The sequence below is a fragment of the Calliphora vicina genome, chromosome 2 (genome assembly GCF_958450345.1).
Source record: "Calliphora vicina chromosome 2, idCalVici1.1, whole genome shotgun sequence".
Lineage (NCBI taxonomy): Eukaryota > Metazoa > Arthropoda > Insecta > Diptera > Calliphoridae > Calliphora > Calliphora vicina.
The window spans coordinates 86002456-86014422 of NC_088781.1; the positions used below are offsets into that span (position 1 = coordinate 86002456).

General features: G+C 31.8%; 1 protein-coding gene across 1 annotated transcript; it reads right to left on the reverse strand.

Moving 5' to 3' along the window:
• Positions 1 to 1186: 1186 nt before the first annotated feature.
• Positions 1187 to 2335, reverse strand: LOC135950032 (uncharacterized). Its single transcript, XM_065499521.1, has one exon. The coding sequence runs from the start codon at positions 2333 to 2335 to the stop codon at positions 1193 to 1195; it is 1143 nt and encodes a 380-aa protein (XP_065355593.1). The 3' UTR covers positions 1187 to 1192.
• Positions 2336 to 11967: the final 9632 nt, after the last annotated feature.

Below are 11967 nucleotides of genomic sequence, written 5' to 3' on the forward strand. Positions count from 1 at the left end.
AGCGGCTGATTGTAATTCTTCGGTGGTGAACAGGGGTATATCAATACTAGATTCTATTTCCGTGTCGTCCATTCTAATGTCATGCTTTGGGAATAAAGTGTTCACGATGTTTTGCATTGTGACCTCATCCATATTTTCCACTGCGTTCCTCATTCCCAGTTTCTTCATCACGATTTTATATCCGAGACCCCATGGATTCTTGTTAATATCGGTTCTCAGCTCCTCCCATTTGTCTTTCTTACTTTTGTGTATGCAGTTATGCAGCTGTTTCTTTGCCTCTTTATATGCATTTTGTTCCAATTCTGCGTCAGGCTCTGGTGTATCTCTTCTCCATTTGAGGCAGTTTCGTCTAGATTCTTCGATCGAGGCGTTCCACCAGTATACTGGTTTCCATTTAGGGGCCTTATTTCTTTTGGGCATTGCCTTATTACAACATCTCACAATTGCAGACATGGTGTGTTTCACTGCAGATCTTTCGTCCATTTCATTTGTGTGTTCTCCAACATGTATGTCGATCTCGTGAAGGAGTATCGCCGTGTCAAGCTTGTTGACGTGCCATCTTTGGGTGGTCCCTCCAGGCTTCCTTGCTGGAGTGTCTTCGTTAGCTCTTAGGCAGAATGATATATACTGATGATAGCTGGCTGTGTATATTTCTAGTACTCTCCATTCTTTAACTTTGTGGGCCATTCTCTCGGAGACAAAGGTTACATCTGGAATAGTGACTTCACATCCAGGACGCCTGAAGGTTGCAGCAGTACCAATGTTAGCGGTCGCCAGTCCAGATCTAGCAATCATATGCAATATTCTTCTACCTCTCGAATCAGTTGTCTTCATTCCCCATTCGATTGCACGGGAGTTAAAATCGCCTGCTACTATAAGATCACCACCTTTAAATCTTACAAAATCTTCGATCCTGTCGAGTTTATCTTGGAAGGAGTCAATACTATCACTTGGAGTCAGATAGCAGCTTACTATCGTGAGGTTTCCAATCTGTAGCCAGACAAACCCATTTCCCTTTCCACTGTTTTCTATATGTGCCTGTCCGGAACAGGGGATCCATATTGCAGCGGTTTCTGAATCATCATCAAGCCATAGCCCATTTCTCATTTTTGCGTACTGTTCACTAATAATAATCATGTCTGCATCGTGCTCCTTTGCGATCTGTGGTAGGAGAGCGTGTGCCACTTTTGCTCTATGCATGTTGGCTTGCAAAAACCTCATTTCGAGCTATTTTGGGGGGTTTACAGCTTCGGGATCCAGGCAAGTGATCTGTTGGTCTGCCCTCGCTCTGTGAGCAAATGCAGCATTTCGGGGGGTTCCTGCATTCTTTCATCTTGTGGCCCATCTGTCCACATCTTATGCACAGTCCCATGCTCTTCCTATCGGGTCCTTTACAGTCCCATTGCATATGTCCCGATTCGAAGCATTTATAGCAGCGCTTCACCTCCTCCATGTACCGTATGCGGCAGTATGTCCATCCTATTAGAATTCTTCGTTTCTCGAGCAATGTATTTGCGTCAGCTGTTGGCAGAGATACAAAAGCTCTCTTCTGTTCCCTGCTATTTGTAGCCGTCAGACGTATATTTGTGTCCTCCTCCGTTATATTGGTCACATTTTGTATGGCCTTGAGCACTTCTTCCTCTGTTGTCAGGGAGTCAAGATCCTGAATTTCTATTGTGGCCTTGGATTTCATGTCCTGTACCGTAGCTTCCTCTTTTAATGTGCTCATAATATCTTCACGGAACTCATCCTTTCTTCCGCCTTGACCCATTACCAGGAGTATAGAGCCAGATTTTGTCTTCCGAACGGATTGGATTACCACTTCTGTTTCTTCAGGGTTCACTTTTGTTTTCAGATTTTTCAAGACATCCGCGTAGCTGTGACCGTCTCGAGGTTTTATAACAACAGCATCGGGTCGTTTCTTAGGTTTCTTGAGGCGTGGATTTGTTCGGTCTTTTTTGCCTCTTCTAGTTTCTGGTGCGTCCTCGGTTTGAGTTTCTGTGGGTGCTACTGCTGTAAGGTTTCCGCTAGTTTTCTTCTTATGTTTTTTCTTTGGGTTAGTTTCCGCTGGACTAAGTGCGCTTCTTTTGTTGCGAGATATTGTTGGAGTATCTTGGCAGATCTGCAGCACCTTGTGGGGTTTAATCACTTCCCTTTCCTCCTCTGCTGTTTTCCAGTTTCTTCGGTAGTCGGCGATTATGTCCAGTAGTTCGTCCAACTCTAAAACACCATTTTGAACATCTCTGTTGATGTTTCTTTGTCTGGTTATGATCGCTTTCATCTTTCCGAGAATGCTTCGGCACTTCATCAAGGATTCTTCCTCTGAAAATCTCATTTTGTTGATGAATTCTTGCCTAGGTGAGTTGTAGGTTGAAGAAGCTTTCTCTGTAAGGCGATCGACAGTGTTGAAATCCATTTCGGATGTCTTTTCGTGCGTGGAGCATGGGGTCTGCTCTATGCAGATATATACATTTCTTTCTTCTTCTGTTGGCTCATTTGCCCTCACAGTTGGCGTTCTCTGATCTCCCTTAAGTGCATGTTTATATATTTTTATTCGTAAATTCATTTATAAATTGAGTACTATTTTTATTAAGCTTGATAAAGTTTCGAAAATTTACTTTTCAAGTTTTGCATGATATTATTTATATGTATTTAGAACTTTTATTATTGTATGTTATTTATATATTTAAATTACGTTTCAAAAATTATTTATTTTGATTTTAATTTCATTTGACACAATATTTTAGTTTTTAATTCATTTATTTATACCATGGCAGAACAAGCAAGGTAAAATTATTACGTTCTCAATTACACATTCCCTATAACGTCAAACAAAAGAAAATTACTTTTTTTCGTGAAATATTCAATTCAAATTAAATTTTTTCCAAATAAATATGTGTTAGTTTTAATATAACGTGCAAAACATTGCGAAAATGTTTCGTGAGTCTTGTGTAAATGATTTTATTTTTGTTATGTACATGTTTTTTCTTTTATTCAATAATGTTGATTCTATTTAATGTATTTATCTTCTGTTGTTTAATATTTTTATCTGTTGTCCTGTTTTTATGTGTAATTTGCATTTGTTTCAGTGTTGCTGAAAATTAAGGAAAATAATTAATTAAATGAATTTTTGTGTTAAACAATTGTGTAACTTACCCTTAATTGTTCTCTGAATGTTTCACTATATTCCAAATTCTCTGTAAATAAATGCAAATAAGAATTAAATAATAAATAAAAATAAATTAGATGTTTACTAAAATGTCACTATAATGTTTATGTATGTGTGTGTAAGTGTAAGAATGCACTGTTGTATTTTGTACTAAATGTATATGAAGTTGGCAATGTTTTTACGTTAATTTAATACAGTGTTGTATTTTCATTCAAAACTATTCGAAAAAGGAAAATTATTTAAAAATGTAAAATTATGAATGAAATTAAGATACGTATTAAATTTTATGCGAGCCTGGTGGAATAAAAAGTATGAATACATTGTATAGGACCAGAAAATGAGATTTAGGGGGAATTTCTTTTAAATTTTTGTAGTATTAATATATGTATATAAAATATTAATTTTAATGGCGGATTGTGGGGAAATGTTTTTAAATATATATATATTTACTTTTGGATTTCGCGGTAAGAAAATTGGCAACAAGCGATATTCCAGTATATGATGTTAACCCGCGAAAAAAAAGTAAATAAGACAAAAATAAGTATTTAAAGGATGAAGAATTGGAAAAATAAGAAAGAAGCGAAAGTAAAGTTCAATAGTGTGGTTATTGTGATGGTGCGAAGTTGATTTGTTGAAACATTATTAAATTTTCAAAGTTTAATTTTTTTTAAAACGTATGAAGAAAATTGGTTACCTGGCTACTATCTATGGATTTGGGACATCCATGCAAGAAGTACACCATCATAACCATACGGAATAATAGTAGTCAGGTAACCTATATATGTATGAATTACATCTGCCCTTAAGAATTTGTAGTTGGCGACTCTCAAAGCTAAAAAAAAGGACATGGAAATATACCATGAGTAATGGTGAAGTCATCAAAATTTAATAATAAAAGCAAAGAACATAAAATTCTTAGATAATTCTAGAAAAATTGAAGAAAATATTAAATTAAAAAAAAGCAAATATTAAGTTTAAGTTAAGATTAAGTGTAGGTGTGATTGTGTGATTAACATTATAAGTGTAACGTTTAATGTATAGTTTATGTGTTTGTGTTATTTGATTTAGTTACACTAGTCCCTGAAATTAAAAAAATACTAAATAACATTTCAATTCTATCTAGAGCCCAAATATACCGCGAAAATAGGAAAGATAACTGTGCAATGACAGGACAGCAGTCTACTATTTAGGGAGCTCCTTCATATGTAGAAACAGGAAATACGCGAAAACTTTAAAAATGAACAATATTTGTGCGCTAGATGAAAAGAATAGAGGAAGTAAAAATTCAATAGATAAGAAAAGAAAATTTTATCAAAACAAAATTATTAACGGTTAAAAGAAGATAAGAGGATATGACTGAATTATATATTTGTGTGTATTGTTTACTTATATTTATTTTATATTTTTGTGTTTAGGTTTAAGAAAATTATTAATAAAAACATGTAGTAACTTTATAGTTAATTTTTGATTTGTTTAAATTAGCGAGGTACAGGCAATGATGGAGAGGTAAGTGGAGAAGTGGTCATTTGGGTCGTAGATAAAAGGAAAGCGGATGCGCCTACGACATGGTTGGGAGGGCAACATAGGGGCCAACATCTGTCCCTGGACATTCTTCGTGTGGTACAGTGAGTGTAGTGTCAGTTTTGTGTAGTTTAGTGTTTACTCATTTTTGTTTACTGTGCGGATTCGCGGCTGGTGAGAGGGTTGGGACCTCCCTGAGGTCAATATATGCAACGAGCTAGTTGGAAACCTCGCCAGTCCAACCGAACCGTAACAAATGGCGCCCAATCGAATGTAAAGAAATCAATATGTATGACATCAAAACATGTGGCAATAGCCCATTAATTTTTTTTTATAGCCCAATTACAGCCGTGATTTATATTGCAAGACTTGGCTTGCATAGCCGCTCTAGGACGATATGGAGTGTTGTATGAAGTGGAACTCTTGGATATAATGATCGGCGAAGTTTTTACAGTGGAAAGAATAACAGTAGCTTGCGAGTGACTTGTAGTGTCCCCAAATGTATTGTATTCGTTTCCGTTTTTGTTTGAGTTTGTTTTAGAGTTTGTTTTGGTAATTTTTCAGTGTTGAATGTACTGTAATGTCTGATATCCTGTCGTATCATGTGTATATCGAAGTGTGTTGTATCAGAGTTATATGCGTTCGTCCTGAAAATGATTGTTAAAGTTCAATTGTTTATAGTTATTTGTCAGTTTTGAATGTTGTGTAATGTCTGATAGTCTGTCATGATCGTGTGTATCGTGAAGTGTGTAGTATCAGAGTTATATTCGTTCTAACTGTGAGTAACTTTGTAAAATATTGATTTAGTTTTGTTTGTATACCACATGAAGAATTTCAATCGTTTTTGGTAAACCGCTTTGACCTCCACATCCGTTCATCATTGCCTAAACCAAAATTAAGATAACAATATTATGATTTGAAAGTTTATTTTTATTATTTACTAGTTAACAATTATATTATTTACAATTTTTAATTATTATATATTATATTTATTATCTTCTTTATTTATTTTGCATGTTTATATATTTTTATTCGTAAATTCATTTATAAATTGAGTACTATTTTTATTAAGCTTGATAAAGTTTCGAAAATTTACTTTTCAAGTTTTGCATGATATTATTTATATGTATTTAGAACTTTTATTATTGCATGTTATTTATATATTTAAATTACGTTTCAAAAATTATTTATTTTGATTTTAATTTCATTTGACACAATATTTTAGTTTTTAATTCATTTATTTATACCATGGCAGAACAAGCAAGGTAAAATTATTACGTTCTCAATTATACATTCCCTATAACGTCAAACAAAAGAAAATTAGAAAAAAACAAAATGAAATGTCTAAGAAAAAAATAAATTAATTAAACAAATTTTATTTTTTCCAAATAAATATGTGTTAGTTTTAATATAACGTGCAAAAACATTGCGAAAACAAAATAAAAAGTGATGAGAGTAAATGCGTTATTTGACGTTGCAGGGGTAAATATTGAAAACTCTCCCTAATAATTGTACCTGGTTAGTTCTACCATGATTTATACAATTATTTATTCTTTGACTTATTTATTTATTGATTTTATATTCTATTTATTTATTTATTTATTTGCATGTGATTTTATTATATATTTTAATTACTTATTTATTATCATTATTATTATTTATGTTTATTTATTTATTATATTTATTAAAGTTATGTCCACATTTATATTTATACATTTATTTATTCATTAGATTATTTTCATATTTATTACTTATTTTTAGATTTACTATTTATTTATTTCATTACTTATTAATTTATTTATGTATATTGTTTATTTTTGACTTTAATAATTTAGTTTAGTTATATATTTACCGATTTATCAAAATCTCATTGTTTACTTATATTTTATTTGTTTTGTTATTAAAATTTAATCTGCCAAATTTAAATTGCCAATATCTATCAAATATTTAAATTATTTAAATACAATTGCTTTTGTCACACTTACTTCACATTATACAAGTTTGATTACGACTTTTGATCTCTCGTCTAATCAGAATTTGTTTTAAGTAGCAATTAAATTTTTCGCGTCTTTAGTTTGTATATTTGCCTTATGAATACCATTGTAGAAGTTCGCCAGGATTACAGCATTAAGGAACTGTGATGTACTTTGTCAAGTCCACGATTGTGCAATGAAATTAGTAATAGAAAACCGATATAGTATTTAAATTGTGATGTCTTTTGTGTTTTTAATAATACACATACATATGTAGGTTTAGAGTTGTGCAATATAGATTTAATATCCATGTTGTGCTAGTCTTTCGAATAAAACCTGAAAAAAATTAATGAAATGATTCACAAAGTAAATGCTATATGTCAGATTAACAATAGTGAGTACTTCCCGTAGGTGATATTTTGATGATGATCCGAAATCTCTGAAACTTTTATTACTTAAAGGATTTCAGAGATTAAAGCCAGTTCTGAGCATGAAGTCTTTTTGGAACAGGAATAGAATTCTAGAGGTGTGGCCCGATTTTTTTTTCTGCTTCAAAAGGAGCGCTCGGTTTAATATACTAGGCACACAATTGTGCCCTACTGATCTCATGACAGTAACACGAAAATTTTTTAAATTAGTTTAAAGGGTTGCCTCTATGTATTTATTTCCTCGTGAAACAAATTCAGCAGATTGCTTTTAGTCTTGGGACAGGAGCTAAGATCTATTTAAAGCTCACCTATGACGTAAACTACACTTGCGAGGTTTCCTAAAAACATAAAATTTATTATGTTATTGCCCGGCTAACTCTTATGTAGAGCCGAGCATCTTGATCTCAGGGTGTGAGAGTTCCCCACGTTGGGTTTCCAAACCAACTGACCCGCACACCGTTCCCTCTGGTTATCACCAGTGAACCCGGAGTTTTGTTGCGGGTGGGACGAATGAGAATTTTACCCTATTGTTTTTACGTTAATTTAATACAGTCTTGTATTTTCATTCAAAACTATTCGAAAAAGGAAAATTATTTAAAAATGTAAAATTATGAATGAAATTAAGATACGTATTAAATTTTATGCGAGCCTGGTGGAATAAAAAGTATGAATACATTGTATAGGACCAGAAAATGAGATTTAGGGGGAATTTCTTTTAAATTTTTGTAGTATTAATATATGTATATAAAATATTAATTTTAATGGCGGATTGTGGGGAAATGTTTTTAAATATATATATATTTACTTTTGGATTTCGCGGTAAGAAAATTGGCAACAAGCGATATTCCAGTATATGATGTTAACCCGCGAAAAAAAAGTAAATAAGACAAAAATAAGTATTTAAAGGATGAAGAATTGGAAAAATAAGAAAGAAGCGAAAGTAAAGTTCAATAGTGTGGTTATTGTGATGGTGCGAAGTTGATTTGTTGAAACATTATTAAATTTTCAAAGTTTAATTTTTTTTAAAACGTATGAAGAAAATTGGTTACCTGGCTACTATCTATGGATTTGGGACATCCATGCAAGAAGTACACCATCATAACCATACGGAATAATAGTAGTCAGGTAACCTATATATGTATGAATTACATCTGCCCTTAAGAATTTGTAGTTGGCGACTCTCAAAGCTAAAAAAAAGGACATGGAAATATACCATGAGTAATGGTGAAGTCATCAAAATTTAATAATAAAAGCAAAGAACATAAAATTCTTAGATAATTCTAGAAAAATTGAAGAAAATATTAAAAAAAAGCAAATATTAAGTTTAAGTTAAGATTAAGTGTAGGTGTGATTGTGTGATTAACATTATAAGTGTAACGTTTAATGTATAGTTTATGTGTTTGTGTTATTTGATTTAGTTACACTAGTCCCTGAAATTAAAAAAATACTAAATAACATTTCAATTCTATCTAGAGCCCAAATATACCGCGAAAATACCGCAATGACAGGACAGCAGTCTACTATTTAGGGAGCTCCTTCATATGTAGAAACAGGAAATACGCGAAAACTTTAAAAATGAACAATATTTGTGCGCTAGATGAAAAGAATAGAGGAAGTAAAAATTCAATAGATAAGAAAAGAAAATTTTATCAAAACAAAATTATTAACGGTTAAAAGAAGATAAGAGGATATGACTGAATTATATATTTGTGTGTATTGTTTACTTATATTTATTTTATATTTTTGTGTTTAGGTTTAAGAAAATTATTAATAAAAACATGTAGTAACTTTATAGTTAATTTTTGATTTGTTTAAATTAGCGAGGTACAGGCAATGATGGAGAGGTAAGTGGTGAAGTGGTCATTTGGGTCGTAGATAAAAGGAAAGCGGATGCGCCTACGACATGGTTGGGAGGGCAACATAGGGGCCAACATCTGTCCCTGGACATTCTTCGTGTGGTACAGTGAGTGTAGTGTCAGTTTTGTGTAGTTTAGTGTTTACTCATTTTTGTTTACTGTGCGGATTCGCGGCTGGTGAGAGGGTTAGGACCTCCCTGAGGTCAATATATGCAACGAGCTAGTTGGAAACCTCGCCAGTCCAACCGAACCGTAACAATATCTCAATTTCATCGGCCAAAAGTTCAACTTTTTGTTAACTCCGATTTCAAAAATTTTAATGCCATTCAATAGTAAACACATTGAATCGGTCAAGTCGACCATATAATACCCTACACTAAGTAAATGAGTAAAAACATTTTTCGTTTAAAATATCAACAATTTATATTCGTGACTGATTTTCGGAAGTGGGCCTTATATGGGAGCTATGAACAATTATGGACCTATCACTATGAAATTAGGTCTTGTGATTTATGTTTATATGAAAACTATTTATGTTGAATTTTATGTGTATACCAACATTTTTAAGATATTTATGCACGTTAAAGTGATTTTCGGAAGAGGGTCTATATGGGAGCTATGACTAATTATGGACCGATCGTAACAAAATTTGGTGACACGAATTTCGTATATATAAAACTTATTTGGAGCAAAATTTGTGAAGATAGCTATGTAAATAAAACATTTATGACCGATAAGTCCAATTTCGGGAGGACATTTGTATGGGGGCTAGTTGAAGTAATGGACCGATTTCAGCCAGTTTCAATAGGCTCCGTCCTTGGACCGAAAAGATCATATGTACCAAATGTTATCGAAATATCTTTAAAATTGGGACCTGTACTCTGCGCACCAATATGGTAGGGTATACATATTGTCAATTGTGTGCGTGGCATGCTGTTAAAGTCAAATATTTTATGTCATTTTATAAAAAATATGATTTTTGTAAATTTGATCAGAAGTAAATTATCATTAATCGCAAACTATTATCGATAATTGGATGATTATTTTTTTGTTATGTTGGTATAATAGTCTTTAAGAACTGGTATGATTTGTCACTGTGCCGTTTATAGCTGATGTGTTATTAATTTTATTCTCAGTACTATATTTCAATCAAATAAAAGTGCTTAGTGACAAAAGGGGCTAAAAAAAATTTACTACCAGGAGAAAGGCCAAACTGTCCTCTTTAAGCCTATATATACTTGTTGACCTATTTGTTGAACACTTCTTTCATTTGAATGAAATTACTCCCAAATTTTTTTTCTATTTTTATTTATATGACTGGCGCACATAAATTTTTTCGGTCGAGGACGAAGCCTATTGAAAATGACTGAAATCGGTTCATTATTTCACCTAGAAATTGTTCACCCGAAATTATACTTTATCGGTCGTAAATGTTTAATTTATATATGTATCTACACGAATTTTGCTCCAAATATGTTTTATATAAACTGAATTAATGCCATCTAATTTTATGATGATCGGTCCATAATTAGTCATAGCTCCCATATAAGACCCGCTTCCGAAAATCACTATAACGGGCATAAATATCTTAAAAATGTCGGTATAAACATAAAACTCAACAGAAATAACATTCATATAGACATAAATCACACGACCTAATTTCATGGCGATCGGTCCATACTTAGTCATAGCTCCCATATAATGCCCTCTTACGAAAATCATTCACGAAAATAAATTAAAGTGTAGGGTATTATATGATCGAGTTTGGCCGAACATACTTCCTTATTTGTTTTTATCTGCTGATAACTTTTTTAATAAGTATAGCTGATTCAAAAAACCAAAATTTTGCATTTTCATACTAAATGCTATACAAAAGTTTAAAGTTCAACTTTAACCTTAAATTGCTCAACAACAGCTGAACCGATTTTAATGAAATTAAAACTGGAGAAAAATTCAAGAAGTTATCTGTCTCTTTTGAACTGGGTGTGTGATATCTTTATATGCCTGTGCTACCTTATTTTATTTCATTCTTTACAATGTGTTGCTGTCTTTAAAGCAGAGTATGAAAACAAAGGAAACTTTTGCAAAATGTACAAAACAAATCAAAATATTTAAATTGTATTGTACATGAGGAAAAACAAAACAAAAACTTTTCAAGTGAAAAAGACAGAAAACGAAACAATAAGCTTTTCACCAGTGTTGCCATTTTGACGCTTTTTACGACAGATTCTAAAAACCGGTTTTCGAATAATTTGAAAAAGCTTAATTTTTAAAAACCAGTTTTCGGTTTTTTTCTATCAAAAACCGTTTTTAGTCTTTTTTGTCAATTTAAGAATTGAGGTATATATAATAAATTATTTTTTTTATTAAAACAAATTAAAAAATCGTTCAGTCAAAAGAAAGGATGTATTGTATTTTTTTCCTTAAATTATTTTTTATTACAGACGACTAACTGTTAAAATTGCATTGTATAAAAGATTTAATTAAATATTTTTCAAAATTTGTCCAAATAATTAAAATCTTGTTTTAAGTCGCTCGTTGTTGCAATATTAGTTCTTTTGTGTAGATTTTGAACTTATTTTAATGTTAAACTAAGCTGAGCTTCTAAATTTTTCGAGTCACTTTTAATATATTCGAAATCAGAGCTTGATGAACTTTCATTTAGTTCTGACCAAAAAGTCAATTAAAAAGTGTTACTGTATACTGTACAACAAGGCGAATTTATTACAGGTGACGTTAAAAAGCCATATATTTTATATTTTAATAATTTGAAAGTAAATTTTTAGTTTTTGGTTGAAGTTCATTTATTTTAATTACTCTGTAAATCAAATACCACTGAAAATTAATTTATAGGCAATTCGCAAATGCAGGGTAGAAAAATGCATTCAAATTTGCCAATTGTCTAAAAATTAATTTTCATTGGATTTCTTTGAATTCTTACAGAGTAATTATAATAAATGAACTTGTCTAATCTACATTTAGACACATACATTTATTTTATATTTTTTCTAATGAATTTA

Coding starts and splice junctions, on each gene's coding strand:
- LOC135950032 (XM_065499521.1), bottom strand. CDS start 2,335: ATGAGATTTTCAGAGGAAGAATCCTTGATGAAGTGCCGAAGCATTCTC.